The sequence below is a fragment of the Athene noctua genome, chromosome 18, assembly GCF_965140245.1.
Source record: "Athene noctua chromosome 18, bAthNoc1.hap1.1, whole genome shotgun sequence".
Classification (NCBI taxonomy): Eukaryota; Metazoa; Chordata; class Aves; order Strigiformes; family Strigidae; genus Athene; species Athene noctua.
In genome coordinates this window covers 2,441,839-2,464,493 of record NC_134054.1, presented here as the reverse complement: position 1 = coordinate 2,464,493, position 22,655 = coordinate 2,441,839, and the positions used below count along the sequence as shown (strand labels likewise).

Here is a 22,655-nt window from a genome sequence, read left to right as displayed (position 1 = left end):
GAAGGGTTAGTAAATAGAAAAATGATGGTAGCGAACTGCAAGAACCAAATTCTTAATCTCAGAGATGGAATAGCAGACCAACTGACTGTGCTGCACAGGAACATTTGGCGCAGAAGATTTGGTACCAAAGCACTCACATGTCAGCTACTGGGTGCTGTCCCCGAGATTGTTTCAGATCTGGGAATCTGAAGACCAGTATGCTCATGACTGGTATCAAACACATTGGTAGAAATTGTTCCACACTGTAAACCTAGTCTGCGCAGGGATGTACGTATGCATAGAATCCTGTATAAAGACTTCATATGGGTTTTCTAAAGAGGGGTCATGTCTTGCAAATGGATTAATCTGTGGATGAATCTGTATGGTCAAGGGAGGGCTGTCTGATATGGAACATGTGGTTTTCAAAAGTAATTTGATAACAATCCTAACCAGAGGCTCTTGTGTAACTGCAATATGAGAAAAGGCCTTTATATATGTAAAGAACTGGTTAAAGATTGACCAATCGTGTCCATTGTTTTCTGCTATTTATGGTTTGGCAGGGTTACTGCTGAAAACCCCATGGAACCTGCACTCATCGTGTTCATACTTCTTGTTTATAAATGTGTTGCCTGGAAAAAAGAGGGGGTTGGGAGAGGGTACTTGGTTTATATTGTTATCCAGGGTAGCAGAACTGAGAGCCTGATGTGAAGAACTGTGCCTCAGTGTATAGGACGTTAAAATAGTTTGTGAGACTCCATGTGTATGACTCCACAACAGTGGTGTACTGGGGGAATTCACTTGGTTAGTCGTGTTGGAGCTGTTACTGCCTGAGTAGGAGCTGCAGGGGGTGAAACAGATCTGTGGAAGTTAAATGCAGTCTTTGGCAATGGTTATAAATCAGATGGAGAATGTAAGGAGTAACTGGAAAAGGGATCAAACCAGGAAATAGTTTTGCCATAAACTTACAATACATTTTATACATTTACTCTTTGTTCAGCTCTGGCCTTCCCCGCTTTGGGTGAAGAGGAAGTAGGACAGGAAGGCATTCAATAACCAACTGAAATTAAGAACTGTATTCAGCATTGAAATGATAATTCAGGTCAGATGTGACAGAAGTCTAAATCTGAAGTGGCACAGGGGAGAGGGAGTAGCGATCCTCCCCCCAGCCCATCTCTTCCTATGCAAGAACAAAGGGTCATTACTTGGAATTTGCAAATGACATGTTCAACAAAAGCAATTTTTTTTAACAGCACATCTAAACTGTGGTAGTCTGCACCTCAGGATAGAGTGCGTGCTGAAAGCCTAAGCTGGTCCAAAAAGCCATTTGGGCAATACCTGAGCTTGAAGTCTGAGGATAATGAATAAGTAAATTGCAGAATTTGCTGGCTGCTAGGAAAGTGCACTCATCCTTACCCTCTAATTTTGGTCCTTATGTTATCTGCTCTTGGAGTGTGATACTGATTCTGGTTGTGTATCAGTAAGTAACCTGCATATAAAAGTGCCCATGGTTAAATGGCAATAGTCTGTGTCTTCATAACTCTGGAGGGTTGTGGAGCCTCACTGCAGTGTGCAGGAGTGGTAGAAGTGCAGGGGTCTGCTGTAGCTGGCTTTTAAGAGGCTGAGACTATTGGAAGCTGCAGCACAGGTATTAGTTTATTGTGACTGCATGGAGCTTGATTAGACTTTATGGGGGTGCTTTCCATAAGTATTATTACTTACTATGCTGAAGTGTTAAACTGGCCAAGAGGCAGCATCTGCTAAAATGTCATTGTATCTCTTTTTAAAGTGGTAGTTGTTAACGGTGACATTCAGCATCTCAAATGAGATAGATTTAAAAGATGAGGTTAAGTTTTTCTCCACAAAACCACAGGGAAACATTGCCTTTAGTTCAGGAATGAATTCACAGAAATTACTGGGTCAAAAATTCCTCCAGTGATTATTGTCTTTCTCATATCATTGTTTTTCACATCCCTTTCTTATTGAAGACTAAGGGTGGAAGAAAGGGGGTGTTAGGTGCTGAAAATGGGTGGAGAAAAGTTGTAGTTGGTGGGGAGATGCTCCTCCTGTTCCCCTCCTCCTCTCCATAGGGAGATATTACCCCTCTCTTAGGGTAATATACACTAGATTTTTAGATGGAAACAGTATTAAGCTATGTAGAAGAAAGCACCAATTAAAGCCATTTTGTAAACAGTGATTGTTCATGACCATTTCTGATAGGGAAGGATTACTTTAATTATCAGCAGATACTGTGAAACTATCAAGAATTTTAGTGCTTTATACTTCTAGGAATAAATGTTTGTGTTGGGTCTATGTGCTTGAGAGAGAGAGAAGAGGATTTTAAGGATTTCCACCTGAAAATAACATAAGGAATACATGATGCTTATGTTTAGGAAAATGGCAAAGGGTAGAAGAAAATGCTTGTGTGTCTTCACAAGTGCATGTGAGTGTCTCTCCTCCAAAGGAAAGGTGATCCAAATAGATCTGTGAATTTTTCTTTAAAAGCTATATAGGTTTATACCTATATACAAGGTTTATATTGTGCAACTTGGAATTGTGAAGTACAGTTAGAGACCTTAGTGGTGATTTAAGCACAAGAGGGTAGGCGGTGTGTGGTGTGTGTCCTCTGAATTATTGAACTTCCTTAAAAACTGCTCAGAATCAAACCTAGAGGAAGTCTGTGTTTAAAATATAAGAAAGTAGCATAACTTGGGTCCTTTGAGGAAAGGATTTTAGTGTTTGAACTGTCTCATTTAACTCTAGATATGCATTTCTCCCTCTCTCCAGTCTTAATTGCAGACATCTTGAACATTGCATGGCACAGAAAGTTGATTGTGCTGTACCTTCCCACATTCACAAGGTAGTTAGCCTCAACAGTTTGGCATGTAAAGGGGTGGAAGCTCATGAACTTCAGTCTCCTGAGATGTCTCATGAGACTGTAACAGTGGTTTTTGCACATTCTCTTGGGAAAGTTTTTTAGAACTTAGGGTTTTTAGTGGTTGGAAAAAGTAATAACTCCACTGCTGAAGAGGCATAAGAAGTCTATACAGCAAATCTGCGACTTAAAATATTTTCAGATAAACTTACTAATTAAACTTACTAACTAAAGACTTTTTATGGATCTTAGAAAATACCCATCAGAAAAAAAACAACTTTTTAGCTGTTGCTAGGTGATGTGCTAAAATCACTGGTGTGTGTAGTGTGGCTGACTTTACTGGGGGTGGGGTGATGTGCTGGATGAGCTGTGTCCTGTCCTATGTGTGACTGACAACAAAAAGCCAAACCACTGACCCTGTTGCGTTGAAGTTAGAAAGCCCAGCTATGTGCTCTTATCGTACTTGCTATCTTTCGAAACTTGTGGAGTTCAGGCATAATGAAACAGCTTAGGGTGAGCCCACTAGACTGAAAGTTGGTTCACAGCCAGTTTTGTTAAGTGTTTTGTGTGTGTTTATTTGTTTGGGAAGGAGAAGAGCAAAAGATGCATGAGCTTAAATAGCAGATATTACAGTTAAAGGACCACCTTGAATCATTGTTTCGGCTGACAATGTAATCTTTGTCTGGGCAAAATTGTACTACAGGGGAAATGGAATGACTTAAGCAGGTTTGATGGAGAACAGAAACCACGACTATGCTGAATACTCTACAGTCAAAATAAACCTTTTCCAGCCTGTGTCCTGACAGCTACTACTAATTTTAGGTTACTTTTAAGCAGCATGCAAATAAAAACTGAAAAGTAAGCATAGGGATGGCCTGTGTAGAAGATTTAGGAGCTGTTCATTTCTACTGGGAAAGCTCTTTGGGAGCCACAAATCAGGAAGGCTGAGAACTACTCATCAGTGTCATTTGAAGCACAATAAGCATAAGTAAGCGAGTCCTTGCAGCTCTAGCTGGAGCAGTTTAAGAAGTTGCTGCCTTATGGATTGTAACTGCCCTTCAGCTAAGTTGCATTAAACACTTGTGTGAGAGCCAGTTGTTGGCTTTGACCGTAAATCAGTCCCACAAGTTGTAGCTGCCCCTCTGGCTCGATGGTGTGGTGCACCAGGAGCACTCTCACGGTCACAGCGATGGCTCTCTTCATGTATTGGCTCTTTGCACATCTCCCCCATTGCTCACAGCACAGACCAGCCCTTGGGACTGTGCCTTTCTCTGGTTTTTCTCCAAACTGAAGGCTGACTTGTGTTCTCTGCTTATCTCCTAAACTACAGCAGTCACCGCTTTCAAAAGGCTAAATAAATTTGGTATTACATAATAGATTAGGGGTGTTTGCGAGTCTTGTTATAAATCCATACCTGTTTGAATGAATTTGTTAGGGAAGGAATGTGTTACCTATTAACTTCTGCTCACAAATGTAGCAACTCTGTTTTAAGTTGGACTTTACTAAAGCTTCTCTTAATGATAGTTAATAAAGGTAGTGAAAGACTGCCAGTGAAAACATAAGACATGTTTGAGCTTCTTCAAACTTAATGAGGGCTAAAAAAAAAATTCAAATTCTATCTGGTATGTAATGGAGAAGCTACCCACAGTTTCATTAAGTGGGCAGGATGTAGTCTAACAGCTATTTGTTTTCTCCTTTTAATGCTGATTCAGCCCTGGCTAGCAACTTGGAAAACAAATGTCACAATTTTTTTCTTTAGGAATTTGGATAATTTCAAGCTAATGTTGCAAATACTTAACTTGTGACTTCTAAAATAACCTCAGTTCATAGCTTGGCTTATTCTTCCCAGGTCTGATGATGTTGTGGTAGGTTTAGCCACTTGCGCTCTGCCTGTGCTGGGGTGCTCATGCAGCAGCTTGAGCTGTCTGGGGTGAGCGAGTGAATAATGAGTGTGGTCATGAAGTCTGCTGTAGACATGCAAGAAATACTTGTATTCAGTGCTATGGTTCGCCATAAACAAGTTGCAGGGTAAACTGTGACTGGGGCTTGACTGACCTCTGCTATGCTTCATTTGGTAATAATTAACATACTTAGCAGTTGGTCAGCAAGCAAAACTGAAGTATGGCTGTTGTGATTTATCTCAAATCTCACATCTTTTAGAGTAAGGGATAGAACCACTTTAAAAAAAAAACCCAAAACCTTTTATTATTTTGACTTCACGAATAGTAGGAACACCTATAGAGAGTCTACATCAATGCCCCCACCCCACAGTGAAGAGGTGCTTTCTCAGCCCTTCACTAAAGACTTGGCAGTACCTTGGAGTAGTTAGACAGAGGCAAGAGAGAAATACTGGTCTGTCAAAAGTGGTTTGTGGCAGTTCAACCTGACAGCTTTCTCAGGCTGGTTTCTAGGTAGAGGAAATGCAGTAGACACTGGCTGGCTCTGTCTTGTATCATGCTATATGGGAAATACTAGGTAAACAGACAAAGTTGGGAATTGGTAATTGATTTAAAACAGCACTATTGTATTTCTTTTGAAGCGGGTGGCATTAGGCTAGAGGGAGAGATTTGTTGTAATTCTTCATGGACTAGTGTCTGAGCCAGCATTGGGGGCTTTGAGTGTTTTGTGGAAAGTGTCTGAGCACTGATGAAGCAAAACTGATAAATATTATTATTCTAAATCTTAAACCCACTGGATACCCATGAGGAGTGAAGTGCACCTGAATTTGATCTTTCTTCTAGTATAAATTAGTGTTACATGTTTTAGGACAAACAATGAGAATTTCTACAAATTCATTTTTTGACAGTTTCAGTGAAGTCATACTTGGATGTAAAAATTAACCAGGACTCAAATAAGCTGATGATGACAAAGCAAGTAGAAAGGTAAATGCAGATTCAGGGTACATCGAGAGATGGTTTTCCCCTAAAGAGTGCCAGTGCCCTTGATCACTTCTGACCTTCAGAGGTTCCTTCCAGCTTTGAGGCCTTTTAGTCCTTAGAAGGACAATCCAATGATTCTACTTGCCTTTCTTGAAGATACCTGTGACGTCACCATCCTCTAGTAGCCTGAAACCTCCCAAAGAGTAACCTGACAATGATATAGTTCAGCTCCTTCAGAACCGGTGAATGTGTCACATCAGATCCTCGGGGCATGTGTAGGTTCAGCTTCCTTAAATAGCCAGTACTGGCTTGATAAAATTTGGGCATTTATAATTTGAAATATCAGCTTTGTAGTGTTAGTAAATTACATGCTTTCTGAAAAGCTCACATTGTGTAATGTGTTACTGTTGGCAAGATACTGACTGTATTCCTGTAAACTGTCTTCTTTTTGTGAAGTTGCAGAATGTGCATTGAAGAATGAATGAGTAAGCTGTAAATAGCAAAGATCATTGCACAACCAGAAGTAGAGGTGAAATGTAGGATAAACAGTGCTATTGCAGAAATCTCATGGTGAGCGTAAGTGTGTCAGGGTATATTTGTTCTGCAGTAAGGTAGATACTTGGGAAACAAACTTGTGCCTGTCAGTCTTCCTATTAGGCTTGTTAGAGATGTTTGTTGCAAGTCACTTCATAGTGTTAAGTGCTTGATAGTTTATGGAGTAACTAGGCAACATTTTAAAGACAAACACAAAATATAAAGGCATGTTTCATCTCTGTAACCAGATCTCTTTCCATGCTTATCAGTCTAGTAGGACTTAGTTTAAAGGAGGAAAAAAAAAAGAAAAAAAATGGTCTTTGGAACTTGAAGAATGACAGATTGTCAGACCACCTGCGTGTTTTGTTACGTAGCATTTGTGGCCCAGTCCTGTGAATGTTCTGGCAGCAGCAAAATCTGTGCTGATGGGAAGGTCTCTTTCCTCCAGGCAGTGACCCATTTTCACAAAACTTGTCAGGAATTCAATTTTTAAATGTCCTTGAATAGATTGATATTTGAGCCTGTTCACCTACAGTAGAGGGCAAATATGCACAGATCTTCCAAGCCTGACATCCACAACAAACAAGTCTATTGACCAGGGAACCAAGCTTTTCTTGGTTTATGGTCTATGGCACCTGAGTATTAAATACTGTCTTAAAATAAAAAAGAATCCTCCATTCCCCCTATACCGCTGCTCTTTTTAGAAAGACAACACTTTCTTCTATTTGAGAAATATCAAAGAAGTTGCCTCTTCCACCCCAACATAAGCAGTAACTTTTTTTTGGTTATGCCTGCTACAGAAATGGGGCTGGCATTTTATCCTTCCTGAATAGATATTTCATGCTCTGGAGAGATAAAAGGAAAGGCCATGTCAAAACAAATAAACTTCAAGAGTCTTGTGCTTGGGTTTTGGGAAGGACAAGCCTTGATATACCTGTAAATACAATAAAAACCATTTTCCTCTCCATAATTTCCTGCTGGTTGATGGCTGGATGGAAAAAGCCCATAGCTTTTTGTTCAGCCTGAGTTGGGAAAGCAGGTTAATACTTGTGTACATCCATCTTCACTGCTTTCCTAGAATTAACCTTTTTATCTTGGCACAATTAGTTAATGTTCCTACCTAAATGAAGGCTGTATGCAAAAGGAAAGATACTTAAAGGAAGGGCAGGGAGATTGAGAGACAGTCAATGTTTGTATGAAAGTTACTGTATTTGACAAGAATTGTAGTTGCCAAAATAATCAAATGTTAAATCTGAAAGCAGGGATACATCTGTGGAATTGTTTTCAGACTTGCATATTTGTGTTAAGGTCAAAAAATGGCTTTCTAAATGGGTGGTTCACTCTGTGGGATAACTCCACATGGCTTCTTCCATTCATTCTGAGCAAAACTGAGGGATAAAGGCAGTTAAAATATCAATATAGTGAAGGGCAATTGGAGCAAAGATAGTTGTAGAGGGTGGGCATCCGTTTACTTGTAAGCTCTGTTCTGTGATAAGAACTCCATGCTTGCAATGCTACTGCCTTTGAATTTTGGCAGGAAATTTGAAGACAGATTCTTCCTTTTCATTTGATTATCTTGTATCAATTTATGAATGACTATAGTGTGACCAAAACAGAACTAAGTCATGCTTTTAAGAAAAGCTGCTTTGTTAAAATACAGTATTTCTTTTATAGACAGACTCTATAGCTTTGAGCTATGACTTTTCAGAACATCCTGTCTGAACCAATTACCCAACAAATGTGTTTAATGTACGTCTGGAGCCTTCCCCAGATTTAACAGGGATTTCATTAGGTCTAGTCTAGGGGCCGGAAGATTCTTCCATAGTTTGGTGAGAGAGCGGATGTGGAGTAAAATGGTTTGTGTTCTAACAGTCAAAACTTCATGCGTTTTACTATATGTACATAGTAAGGTAAACATCAGGATCTATTCTTTCTGGATTTTCAAACAAAAAAACATGGCAACTCTTGCAGCCAAGCAACAGGTTTGTTTGAGGAGCTGCCAGTTGCTTTCCCCAGAGCATATTCTGGGGAGATGAGAGCAAAGCAGGTTTAAGACAGTGTAGGGAAAAATAGCTTTGAGCTGTAATTCTTCTTGTCCTTGTATTCTGGTAATTCTCCTTGGCTTCTCTTCAAAGTGTTCGTACTGTTCAGTGTTGTATGACTGCGTTTCCCTAACGTGCCTGCTGCTTTTTACATCCGTAAGATGTCTTTCAGCTCTACAGCAGTAGGTGTTAAGGAGAGCAGGAGTGAAAGAATTGCTTCCATGTCTGATACTTCCAGATGCTAAATATATAGCTCAATATAGTGTAAGCCAATCTAATGATTAGTCACTTTATGTATTTATGTATTTTGATAGAATGAGTTTTCTGCTGGTATGCCACACCGATTGGTTTGCTATAGGAGACTGCCAGTGCTGGCTCAAGGGAGGCAGTGTCAGTGTATGCTGGGGGTGGAGGAGGTGGCCCCTTCTGCTGCCTCCAGCTATCCATTTGAGAATGGCCTGCAGCTCACTCAAGCTGGGGAGTGTTTTTTTAAGTAGCTATAGGGTGACCAGAGCGTGGGTAGCTGGTACAAGAGGTGATTTTTCTCTTTCCATACACTAATTCCAGTGTTTGTGTGGCTGCAGTATAAATTGGTTCTGGGAGATGATCTGGTTGTTGGTTCCATCAGCTACTTGAACAGGCATCACCTGCATCTCTGGAGTCCACTGCTGGTTCAGAGGGAGGAATGGGATGGTGATACTGGGCAGAGGAAGCAGAGACATCAATGGCAGCTCAATTTGACAGCAGTGGGGGAGCTTCAGCCTAAGGCTAGTGCCAGGTTGTATTGCCTTTGTGCTTCCAAATTCCTCCATTCCAAAGGACAATGCTAGTCTATAAAAAGCCTACTTCATAAGCAGAAATTCAAACTCTGTTTTTATTCATAGACTCTGCATAATTTTGGAAATTTGCTTTTCAAATTAAGAATACTATAGTAATCCTTCTCTGTGCGACTTGAATGTTATGGTCTTCAGTGTAGTTTGAAGACCTTGGATAATTAAATCCAAGCAGTATATCTCTGAAGTGATAGATTCCAATGGAACTTTTGTGTTGGTTTAAAACCAAAGGGTTGATCTTATGATGTAGCTTGGATTAAGAGCTTGGTTCTCTTATTTCATCCTCTCTTATAACATACTCATCCTCATGCTTATAATCATCTGATTGAGTTAAATACTGAGTATCTTTGATTAGTGAGCTGAGTTGCTTTAACTTATGATGAGAAAAGCACCAGAGTCTGCTCTGGGGACAAACTGAGCTGTTGGTGTGGCAGAGCTGTGACGTACCTTTTCCTAAGAGACTGGAAGTTGATGATTTGGCTCAGTCTGATAATGAAACTGTATTGAGTTATATGGGAGTAACTTGCAAGATATTTATGCTGATATCAAAAGTTGCATTATTCAAGTTGTCTTATAGGTGCTTTTTTCCACACTCAAGTGTCTGCTTACATGCTGAAAATGTAATGTACCCATTGTGACTTTGTCCGGAGTATCAACCATTCCAGACCAATACCCTTTCTTGCCCTTTGCATGGAGTAACAACTAATATCATATTTGCTAATGCTGTTCATGAGAGTATTTTATTTGTATTTGCTATTTCAGTTGCCCTGAAGGTTGCAGATAAGGATTGTCTGCTAACTTGTTTTTTACTACTTAAGTTGCTTATAAACCCCAAGGGATTTGTTGAATTGGTTTAATCTTTACACAGTCCTACAAATCTGTTTGAGTAATGTTATCTTATGAAGACTTTACTAGAGGGAGACGGTTTTGGTCTGTTCTTAATCACAAGATGTATGTAGAAACTTTATAGTGTTTTCCAAATATTTTTAGATTTCTATGAACAGCCACCTCAAAACACTGTGTCTTTAATAAAAAATTGCTATTAAAACTTTGCTAAGGATGGCAGATTATTCTTAAAATTTAGGCATATTCTCTGTCATTAAAAAAAATAATCTGTTTTGTGGGCTTCCTGCTGCCCTTGAGGTTGAAGCAGGGTCACTGAGAATCACACAGTTTTTTGCAAGTATTGTTGAGAGAAATGTGCAAAGATGAGAAGTTTAGTACTTCTTCCCTGTCCCAAATAACTCATCGGGCAAAAGTGCCAGATAAGAGCTTGGTGCTTTCAAAAGCCAGACTTACAGATATGTAGTTACTGCTCCTTGGAGCCTTTGGGAAGAGGACCAGCTGCTCTCAAGGCTACAGATAAATTGTGTTATTTTGGGGGGGGGTGGGGTGGGGGGTGGGGGGGTGGTGTGTGTGTCATCAGAACAAACAAACTATAAACAACTCTTCGATGTTCTTCTGTCAGAAACTTTTCCAGTATGAGTCTGGTGAGATCAGTTTTTTTTCTTGGGACAAAAGGCATCCAGCACTTGACAACACAAAGCATCATCGTGAGCCTTCAATCTGTAATTTTTTTGTTATTGTTAGCTGAGTGCTAGATGCTGGAACTGGCCATTAGCCCGTGATCAGAAGGCAAAACCTGAGGCTTGTTGTTGTCTGTCTTCAACTTTCATAGTCTGTGAGGTTCAGAGTCTAGATGGACATAGGAAAATGGATTTGAAGTAACATACTTCAGTACGGGTTAACTTCCTTCATAAGGTCTCTGTTAATTCAGGCTCTTGGAGATAGAAAAGAAGAAAGCTCTGCTGCAGTTGCTGGAGCTTCTGACAATGACAAAATATATACAACTGTCTGGACTTGTAGACTTTCGGACTGACTGGGTGAGAAAATGTATTTATACAGTGTTTTGCATGTTGTAGAACACTAGTCTTGTGTGGTAAATTGACAGGTAAAATATGTCATGATACAAAGCAGTGACAAATTACCTGCAAATAAACAAGTTTGTCTGAAGGAGAATTTTACCTGTGTTCTTAATTTTTAAGATGTGATAAACTGAAGATCTGTAGTTTAAAGGAAACTGTAGGTTTTGACGAAGTTACCTATCTACGGTGACAAAATTACAGAGAAAAGTTATTCTTGGGAAGTGAAAAAAGGGGAAAATTCTAAAGTCACTTTAGCAAATGTCTCAGTATTAAAGCTAGGAAATACTAATTTTCTGCATTACTCATGGCACCATCTTGGGATTCAGTAGTTTATTCTAAAAGAACAAATAATTTGTGCTGTCCTATGTTTTGGGTTGTGGTTTTATTTTTTTTTCCTGGCATAGGGGGTTGCCTGTGAAGTGCATGAGTCACTACTAGCTACCCCTGGAAACAGGTCAGGGTCAGAAAGTTGCACTTTTTTCTAGTTCATGCTGACAATGAGGCATACAGTAAATCTGACTGCTGGGGTTCTGGGGTTTGTCTCCTGCTGGGACTAAAAAGTTATTTCTGATAGGACTTGAAAGACCAGCTGCTGTATATCAAAACCCAAAGAACATAAACGTTTTTAGAGTGTTTTCTTAATGTTTCTGTTGTCATACTCCCACTGCTTTTGCTTACTCTCAGCTTTTATTTCTCGCAGTCACAGGCTTCCCCCTTCCTTTTTTTGGTGTGTCTGTACAGGAGTTGCTGTATTTTGTGCAGATGCAGGAAATGATCTGGTACCATCCCTGCAGTCTTGTCAGGAGTATCATCAACTTCTTGAATCTTATTTTCTTTCCCATTTTTAATAATCTAAACTACCATTCTTCTGCTCTCCTACTACAATCATTCTGCTCTGTTTATTACCCAGTCGGTAGGATTTTTGGAGCTAACCTCAGCTTGCAGGACACAGATAGTCACAGGGGTGCAGCATTTGTCTTGTGCTCCTGGTGAAGTGCAACCCAATGCAGTTTGTCTGCGCAATGGGTAAGAGGATGACTAGTATTTCTTGCTATTTGTGAACAAGCTAGTGCAAGCAGTTCAAAGTACAACTGTGCATGTTTTTAACACTTTTTTTTTTAGTCAGAAGGCACCTCATATTTTTCATGATATTTGATGTTAAAATATAGTGGTGCAGTCCACAAGCCTCTGGTTTAGCTAGCTGTGGCAATAGCATCTGGTTGCTTTGAGAGACTTGACTTCATGTCCTTCAACCTTTCTCTTCATAAACTAATTAAAACAACAATATTTTGCTGAGACCAGGTCTTTTCTAGCTGGTTTGCTTTTTTAGATGTGGCTGTATGAACATAGCCTTCTGGTCTAAGGTAGATTGAGACTGCTGTGTAGAAAAGGGATGTCAGGTATCCTACAAGTACAGTTTTTTGTACAGTGTATGAGGGCACTGATTCAGCTCAACACAAATCGGACCAAAAACCAATTGGTCAGGAAGCTTTCCTGTTCACCTCTTGTCTGTGCTACACTGATGACGAGTGCTGGCACAGCTGGAGGAAGGGCACAGGGCACGGTTGCCCCTTCAAGAGCAGCCTGTCTTTATTTTGGCTGTATATGCTGGTCGCTGGGCTCTCCAGCTGCCTGTGCTGATCCAAACCCGGGCGTCTGCCTGTGCCCCGGTGGGTAGCCTGGCTGTGCTGAAATGCGTTTTCTGCTCTGTGGCTGGCCTGCTCAGGGAGCTGATGTGGCTAAACATGAACTGGTTTTGTATCTGGGTTGTTCATCAGAAAGCGTAATGGGGAGATACACAGCTCACGGCTGGATTTTTTTTTTTTTCATATGCTACCTATCTAAAGTTGAAATTCTGCTTCACTGCTGACTTACACAACAGCACTATGAACTCTGCTCATTCCATACGTAGGATGACTGGTTTCCTACAACCTGCAGAATGCAACAGTAGTTTGCAACTCGGTTTAACGATTGTTTCTAATGGGTCCAAAAGAACTGTGAAATGTTGTTTGTTACTTTGCTTACGAAATGGTCATAAATATATTGAGGCTGTATATATGGACACAGATCTGTTTCAAACCTATTAAGCATGTGGGGAAGCTGCCTTGTGGCATCTGAAGCTGCCTATTCCTCCTGCTAGAACTGGGCTCTGTGTCCCAGAAGGAATGACAACCATCACGTTACCAATTGCTCCCTTTCTATGGTCTGTCAGAGCGCCGTGTTCAAGGAGAAGGGGCGTGCGCGGAGAGTGGCAGGGGGTCTAATGTGTAGTCCTGAGTTTTACACTGGAACAAAATAAAGCTTGAATTTAGTTATTATAATGTAATCAACTGCAAATTACCAATCAGAACAGAAAACTTGTTTGAAGTTCTGAATTTACAGGAGGCAATTGTGTTCTTGTGGACCTAGTGACAAACAGCTGAAGTGTAAAAGAAAGATCTTGGTGATGCAGATTAATGAAAAAGATGTTGAACTTGTTGAAAACCCTGGCTCAAACATGGGGTTGAGAACACCTTTAACTGAAACGTTTTACTTTCAGCAAGTATATTTGAATGCTTTTGATTATATAATTTTTAATATAGAGTGTATGATGTTGAAACATTCTGTTAAAGATCCTGTAATTATGAAACACCTCTTGCAAAGTATAACTGACCTTCAGGCATTCTTTGCAAAGGTCGTGAGCACAGCAGCGGGTGTCACAAAAGTGCTGAGCCGTCCCATATTGCGGAGTTCGTCTCCGTTCAGTATTTCCCTGGATGTCCTTTTGACGAGTCTTTAATGAATAAGCTAAGTTATAGAGACACTTTAGGCTTGCCTGTTAATTCAAAAAAGGAAAAAAAAAAAAGCTGTAAAGCACTTGTTTGTTGGAGATGTTAGTGCTATTTCCAAGTGTCTGGTTGTTAATACTTGAAATTAAAGTATTCAGTGAGAAGAAAAACAAATTCTTTGATTAATCTAGGAAAGGATGCATACAGAATAAAAAACATTGGGCCAGCTTTATCTTACAATATGGTTAAAAATATTACCATGTATGATTATTAATCAAAATTATGGCTTTATTAGAGGAAATGGCAGAACTTTTAGAAATGTCTGAGCCGTTGTGTGTGTGTGTGTGTGTGAGTGGTGTGTGTGAACTGGAACAATTAAGAGATATTATTAAAATTGCTTGACAGTAGCCTTAGAATTGTTAAGCTGAAAAGCTGAATTTTTAAAAAATATTTGTTTAAAATAAACTGTCTAGCAAATTACAGGACAACATAAACAAAAAACTGTAACCATGTTTGTTCTTGTTTTGCAGACCGTGAGGACCAATCAATTCTCTGCACGTAAGTAAACACTCTTCACTTGAGCATTTTTGGAAATCTGTGTTGTGAAAGGGGTATTTGATACAGCTGTAGTCAAAACTTGATCTTTAATCTTGACAGACAGTGACTAATACTTCAAGATGTAACATGAAGTGATACTTAATTTGGGGAGATATTATTTTAATACTGTAATTCACTTTATTGAAAGTTTTATAGGCATGTGCTATTTAAGAAATGAGTTTAAAAATGTCAGTCAGATCTGAATCAGAAACAAAAAGCTTTAAAAAATGTACATCTGTCTGGAATGCTGTGCTGTAACTACTCAGTGTGTAGTGCCTGAGGGGGACATGAATCAAAAGTTGGTCTAGAAACCCTGCTGAGCAACAGCTTAGCTTTGGATCTGCTTCAAATGGGAGAGCTCTGAAGCTGACACTAAGGCTGCCTTTTGCTTTCTCTGTGTGCACCTGAAGTTGCCCCACCCAGGAGCAAACTCTCGTCTTCAGCCTAAATTTCTCTGGGATCTGGAAATGCATTGGTGGGGTAGTCAGCACATGAACATGCTTTCATGCCTATGACACTGCTGAGCTGAGCTATCTTTGGGCTGCTGTTAGAAGGGGTGATCCGGTTTCCTTTCCTCTCCCACATAGGCTGTGTGTTTGTTTCTGCAGCCTCTTGTGCTAGTGTTGGAGGTTGGCAGCCAACATAAGCTAGTTCAGGGAGTGGAACTGGCAGTAAACCAACCCTGCCACAAATAATACTCTTCAGCAGTTTAGTTCTCTGGGTCTGCACTCAGGGCTCAGAGGAGTACGAGTCTGAAGCAGGAGGTATGAACGTGCAGGAGGGGAACTGTCCCTGTTAGTACCAGCCTGGGGCTTAGGATGGTTCAGCTGTGTTGTGAAACCACACCTTGGCTCCATTCTGAAACTGCTTGCAGTTAGCAGTTTTGGGTATAACTTAACATATTCAGTTATCTGAGGAGAGAGGGAGGATATGGTACCTTGCGTGCCTCTGACTTGGTTATGTGGTCAGTTGACCATGCTGTGTGCCAGTGCATACCAGCTGCATTGAGGCCATAGTTTGTGAGGATGCCTGCTTCCTGAAATAACTTGATGGTTAGATTAATTGCTGGAAAGAGACATGGTTTCAGTTTCCTGCTTGACGTGAAGGGGTTCAAATCTTCATCTCCTGCTTCCTGCAAAAGTGCCTTAACTACCAGACTTGATACAAGACTGAAGGTGGATCCTTTCAAGCCACGCTTTTTTGAACTATGGCTGCCACAAACACAAGATTAATGGGTCCTAGAGACACAGAAGCAAATACAGTTCTGTGCTAAGATAAAAGTTGATCCAGTTAACACAGGCTTGTCTAGGTAGGTCTGTGGTTCCTGCTATTAGTGGGACTTCTGTTTTCATGTGATGGCCACTAAATATGTGCAATGTACAAAACAGCCCTCAAAGCAGGGATGGGATCCCAGAGTGAAAAGAAATGCTTTGTTCTTGTGTGTTTGTGGATGCTTTGACAGTAGTGCTTGCCCCAGGTGAATTTCTTTTTGAAGTAGCTTCACATTTTGTGCCTATGCATGAACGTTGCACTCCTTTACATGGTCAGCCGAGACCACAAAGGTTGGAATGGCAGTGCTACAGGATTTAGTGAACATCTGATCTGTTAATTTGCAAATTGGAAAGCCTTTAAGCTCTCTTGCCTTCAATTTTGTTATTACCTCACCTGTAAGGTTACCGTAAGCTTTTGATCCTTCTGTACTGACTAGACAATTGAACCCTGTTTTATATCTGGTAGAGCACACTTCAGCATGAAATATCTGGGTCTTGTGATAAGTTCCACATCTTGGCTAGGTAGTGGGTAGGTTGCTGTACATCCATTTGTAGAGAGAAGCTTGCTTCCAGATGGTGAGGGTGGGGAGTGGACACATGTCCTTACAAGTCAGACCTCAGGAGAATGTGACCATATCCAGTATGGAAGTCTGGAGCTGCTGGGCACTGCTGTGAGTGCAGTCCTAATATTAAGACCCTCAGAAGTGGTCATGAGGACATCTCTTCTGTTGGATGTGTAAAATGTTTGGTGACAGATCTACTCCATGCAAAATTTCAGAAGCAGTGAACAATACATCTCTGAAGGATTTCAACACTGTCCTGGAATCATATCAAAAAACTAAGTAATGAAACTATTAGTACCATGACATAACAAAAGTTTTGCTACCTTTAATTCTGTGTCTTGGTTGTACCAGTGTTAAAGGCTACAGTTAACAGAAGTGTGGCAGAGTCTAAATAAAGCTGTGTTTCTGAGCAACAGACTCTGGATTCTATTGGCTGTCTTGCCACTTTAACTTGCATTTCTTACCGAAGTACTTATACAGCAGCATAAAGAAAATCAAGGTTAAAAAGATCAATGTCACTGCACATGGTTTACAAGGATATACACATTTCTTCAGTAATGTGGACAGATCTGTGACCTCAGAATTACAAAGGGTAAGACACTGTATCTCCAAACTGGACATATGGGACCAAAGAACATCCAGTCTAGGTCGTACCTTTTGAGAATATGAAGACAGATGATGTGATACATGGTAGGATCCAAGGTGTTTGTGTCATCTTGAAGTGGAACACCAATGTTCCACCATAGCCCAGGAGACCTTCCTAACTCTGTCTAATCATCAACACCATTTAGATTCTGACTATAAAAAAGGATAGTAGTTGTTACCAGACTGCTGATCAGGGTAGTGAACACTTTTTCTCTTAAAATAAGTTTGTCTTAGGCTGCTTTTCAGCTCTGTGTCCAGTTCATAGAGAAGTGCCATCCCAGCCATTTGTATTCCCCTGCATGTATCTTTTGAGCGCATAGACTACAAAGTCTGCTTGCTGCCTGCTGTGGTACTGTCTCTAACATGGTTTCTCTCATGGGCTTCATGGGACTGCTGTGTTCTTTTGTCAAGTTTGCATTATAAACTCAGTACTTGACATCTGGCTGGCTGGGTTGTTAAATCCTCTTCATGAATGGGGTAAGACCATGGCAACCTCCTTTGTGTAGCAGGCTAAAAGGAGGTCTAATGTTTTGATCAAGAGTGGACTAGTGTCCAGGACTTCTATTGCATGGCTGACTCTGTGGTGAAGAGGTAAACTGTGTGTTTCCCTTCTATGCCACTGGTTTGACTGGTCTTAGTCTAAGGCAGGAATAAATAAGGTGGAAGGAGTGTGTCTTAACTGCACCAGAGGTGGTTTCAGAAATTCCTTCGACAATTCATAAAAGGCCTGGAACATCTTATCCAAACTTTTTGTTTGAGGACTTGGATCACATGACTGACCCTGATATTTAGTAGAGCCGAAAGTCCTCATAGTACTACTCTTTTTTTCCTCCAGTAGGAGTGGTTCAAGCTAGCTAGTGAGAACGAAACGAGTAATAGTATTTGAACAACACCTTACCAGGTCTCTGGATCCAGCCCCCTTTTATTTTTGACAGCCAGGACTGCTGCTCTCAAGGGCATTCTTAGTTGCAAGATTGGTGCTATTTCAAGCCTTTGGGTTTGGTTTAAGTTCTTCCTCTTCAAAGACTGTGTCTGCACTTTTTCCAGATGCCTTCCCTTGGTTCTAATACAGTGAATGTCTGATGGATTCATACCTACCTTGGAAAACTTTTAAACACTCTTGTCTTCAATATTGTTATTACCTCCTTTGCAAGATGACCTTAAGCTTTTGATCCTTCTGGACTCAATGGACACCGGAATCCTGATTTATATCTGGTACACATAGTATTTTCTTACTCTAGGCTTGAAAGTGCAATTTAAATCTGGGGTTAAGGCTGTTTCATTGTCTTTGCTTGTCCAGATCTTTAGGAAATACCAATCTGTTTCCCCTGAAAGGCCTGCAGTTGTCTTCATGAAGTGACTGTTCTAGTGAATAGCTAGCTGTGTTCAGACATGCCATGAAACTGCAAAGGTGTTCAGTGTATTTTATAACACAGTTAAACCACTTTTGTAGCTACATTAAAGTATGTCTTCTCTCAGATGCTCTGTAGACTCTTGGAGATCAGTTCACCTCGGGTGTAACAGTGCCAAATGATGCAAGTTGGTTCAGTATTTGGTAGACACTAGTCATTGTTTGCATGACAGGACAGTATGCAGGCAGTATATGTGTTGAGGGAAGGTGCATGCAGGTGGATCTTCTTGAGAAATGCAGTTGCTGAGAACGATCTTAATTTTTTTCCGTCGGAGAACTGTGGCAAAGAATATCCTGTATTCCACTGAAATGCTGCAGATAACAGGCATTCATGTAAAGGCACTGTGTGGACTGGGCTAGCCTTGATGGGTGGCTCTCCAAACATGCCTCTCACCACATTTCATTATTTTGAAGGTAATGGGATTACTTGGAGGTCTCAACTTCATCACCTGCTGATGTTTCAAGAGGAGTTTTGCATAAACTGATGATCTTAAAGTTATTAATATTTTCTCAAAGTCAAACTTAATACCAAGAGGCAAAGAAAAATGCCAATGCCGCTGCGTTCTCTGGATGCTTGTCTCAGCAGAACATCTTGTCCTTTACCTAACAGGGAAGCTGGTTCTTCAGGAGGGTATTACTCAGATTGCCAGCTGATGTGGCTGTCATTCAGTTCTCCAATCCAGACTTGATGACATAGATGACTTCCTGCTCTTGCTGCAGAAATAAGAGTTGTCTCTGAACATAAAATGGTGTGCCTTCTTCCTTCTTTTGTTTTTTGTTAACCTTCTGTCTCTTCCCTTTCCACTCTCCACCTTTTAGGAAACCAAATATAGACAATTGCATTGCTGCGAAGTCTAGTCTACAGGGTTTTATTCTGAGTTAGTGGCTTATGTGATGGATATTTATGCACTGATTTACTTTTTTCCGAGTCTCTCTTGTTTCATTGTGTCCCTTTCCCCTTCCCCTCAACCACATCTGTTCTTGTAAATTGGTCAGTACTTGAGCCCTAGAGACAGAGTTTGTAGGAGAAACGTTTTGATTAAATTACATAGAGAGGCTTTTTTCAGAGTGAACCAAAAGCCATTTTCCCATGCCCAGCAGGACGCAATCTTGCTCTATGGTATAATCCTGATTTCCTCAGGTAGTGGTGATGTGATTTCTTATGTGCCCTTTGGCCTTTCACCAACTGAAAAACCCAAATGTGTGCACAGTCACATACACCTCCAGTTTCTGAATCTGTTGGGCAATTTAGCAGACATTGATGAAATCCCGATTATTGTCTGGTTAATGATGAGATGGGAGGGGCTGAATGAACAATAATTGAGATAATTTCTTCTTAGCTTTTTAAGTTGGATGTCTTAATTTGGGATGATAACCACTAACAAATTGTTAGTAAGGTTGCTGGAGCGCTCTATTGCTTTGTAGTTTAGTTCATTAAGCTTTTCAATAAAAAAAATGAACAATCAACCCCCAAAACCAGCCAGCTAGACTTAACTAGCTTCCATGTAATCACTCCACCTTGACTGGAGTGCAAATGACAACTTATTTGAGATCATCTGTCTGTAAATTCTTAGTTTGTTGAAAAGAAAGGAAAATGTATGTAATTCCAGCAACTTCCCATTTCTGCTAGTTTATAAATATGTTATCAGCTTATATTAACCCAGCATCCATTTACAGAAATGTGGTGCTGACTTGTACAATGAGGTATGTGCATCCTGTAATTTTTTAATTTCTGTAAGATGTGAAGTTCTAATGAACAGCTTTGCAGGCTTTTTTTTTTTCTTTGAGAAGCTTCAGCTGCTGACGTTTTGTTGATTCTCTTTGATTATTGCTGTCTGTCAATTTTAAATGGGCATTCCAGGCTTTTGGAGGCTGACCAGTATGAAGAAATTTCTGTTGTGGTATACTAGGAATCTGAGAAATATTATAACCTTCCCTGACTTTGTTGTCCTTAGCTGCAAGATGACTTTTGGCATGTCAAATATGAAAATGTGCTGTATTGCACTTTTTTAAGCAAGTATGTTCTACATCAGAGAATCTTACCACAAGCTTATGGTATTCTCAAAACTGAGACTGGGCTTGATAAACAGTCATTTAGCAGATGCTTGCAGCCGTACAAGGATATCTAATATGAATTGGCTTCAGTAGGAGTGGCGGGGTGTGGAGGGAATAGAGGCTGTTTATTAAAGGACAACGGCAGCAAATACCAAACATTTTTGTATACAACCTCTGGCTAGAGTCCAGCTTGTAACATTCCCTAGACAACTGGTGTTGAGATGATGTGAAGCATCTAGAGAGAAATGAAAGAGCTGTAAGGCAGGCTTGTAAATAGTAAAGCCAATTAATGACTCTTCTGCGGTAGTCAGAACTATCAGTTATACCTCTTCATTTCAGAAAATTAGCCAGGTGATTAAGACATCCTTTTAATTACAGGTCTTGACTGTAAATATCTGTTAATTTGTAACTGGCAGATCTGCTCAGTTGTGTATGAGAATAAGTGTCTCTTCTGTTCTTTGCAACTGCTGTTGTGAGAAGGACAAATGACCATTGTGTTGGGGCTCTTACTTACGCAGTTACTTTCTCCTGGAAACAATTTTAAGTGCATACTTCCACGTTTTAGCGCCTTATGTAAGTGGCTGCTTCATATGAAACGAGGCATTGCTGGCCACAGGACCTGTAAGTGGCAGGTCAGGATTCCTGTCTCTTGTGAAATCGGGCATTGAGGAGAACTTGCCCGGGTGTCCAGGTGGTGCTGCCACTTCTCTGCAGCAAGACCTTCCATGTCCAGATGAACTTCTTGTCCCAGAGCTTGTTGCTCATCAGGAGTGATAGAAATAGACTGAAACTTCTAGGGCAGAGGGAAAGTTCAAGTGATCTCTAAGCTTCCTGTATGGAAAATACTGGCGTGTTTGGTTAGCTTTTCAGTGATTTAAATCACAGTGATCATCCGTAATGGGACAGATGACATTAACTGCATCTGACCATCTTAATATATTCCAGATCCTCATCTTCACAAATATTGTTAGTTTGTAGTAGACTTTGTGCACAGATAGCAAGATGAAGAAAAGTCTGTCTTTGAATTTTAAAGCTTTCTTTGTATGTGTGGTTTTGTGTCCCTTGCTCCTATGTGACTCATGGCACTAAGTGTGTCCTGCAGAGTCTCCTGATCTGGTAGTGAAATTAATGGCTAGCTGAGTGATGGTAGAAGAATGCCAGTCCTTGCAGAAGGACTTCAGTAAGCAACTTTAAACTGATTTGGCTTCCCTAAAATCCCAGACACTCATTTGCCAGTTCAGGAAGAGGTGGTGGTGTTGCCTTGTCCTGCCATGCTGGGTGCTGTAGCTTTGGCAGGATGTGTAGATGCTTCAGACCTATAACAATATTGACAATAAGAAAAACAACTGCTTTCCTTTAGAACAGTGTTTCCCCTTAGAATAGGTCTTTCCTAGACAGGTGTTTGACCTGTTTATAGAATAATAACTGCCATTGTAAACGGGCTGTATGGGAAGAGCACACTGCTCTCCTGAAAGTCAGAAAACCAGCTTCCATTGCCGATTGGTGCCTGTTTTCCTTTCTGACCTGCAAGTCATCATCTGCTAGATTTGTTTTGCCTGTTTTCTAGATGGCAATCTGTTCAGCAGAGGAAATGCCTTTTACTTCTGTGCAAGATTTGGACTTAAGTCGCTCAGGGAAAAAAAATTGCAGCTGGTTGAGAAGTCAGTCAATTTTTTTGCTAACCAAATTGTAGCTGAGAAATTTGTCTGAAGAGTACTTTTGTTTATTGAAAATTACATCATAGCTTTACATGTAACGAATTTAAAACCATGTAAAAACTTTAAAGTGCTCACGCTAAGCTTTTCCTATATCAAATGTGCTTGAAGCTGCTTCAGAGCAGAAGCTTTGCTGCTCTTGGGGAAGGTGCTTTAACTCTGAATACTGTGGACTGACCTGTCTCCAGCATAGTTTGCGAGGGAGAGACTTCAGTTAATTGATGGAATAACCTTATCCCTCCAACTTGAGGCTGTTGCCTAAGATGGTTTGCTTACTTGGATGCACTGTTTGACACAGCCCATGGCTGGAGTTGATACAGCATTTCAATTCAGTCTCATAAGGTTTTCTTTCTACTAGTAGTGGAGTTGAGACCTGAAATGAAGGAGGTGAAACAATGACCCTACCGTAGTCATAAGCAAAGCTGCCATTGACTGAAGTAAGGCCAGGATCTCAGCCAAGGGTTTTAGTTGTTTAATTTATGGTAACATATTAATTGAGTTGTATTAAAACAAGGTTTTGAAAAAGTTAATCTTTAGCTCCGTGATACCATCTCCATTCCATAAAT

At 40.4% G+C, this 22,655-nt stretch overlaps 1 protein-coding gene across 3 annotated transcripts in view; it reads left to right on the top strand.

Moving 5' to 3' along the window:
* MYH10 (myosin heavy chain 10) overlaps positions 1–22,655 on the top strand; it is a 104,154-nt gene that overhangs the window by 24,378 nt on the left and 57,121 nt on the right. For all 3 annotated transcript variants that reach the window (XM_074922326.1, XM_074922325.1, XM_074922324.1), the window contains exon 4: positions 14,363–14,390. In XM_074922326.1, coding sequence (XP_074778427.1) covers positions 14,363–14,390 — 28 coding nt within the window. The remainder of the gene's footprint in view (positions 1–14,362; positions 14,391–22,655) is intronic.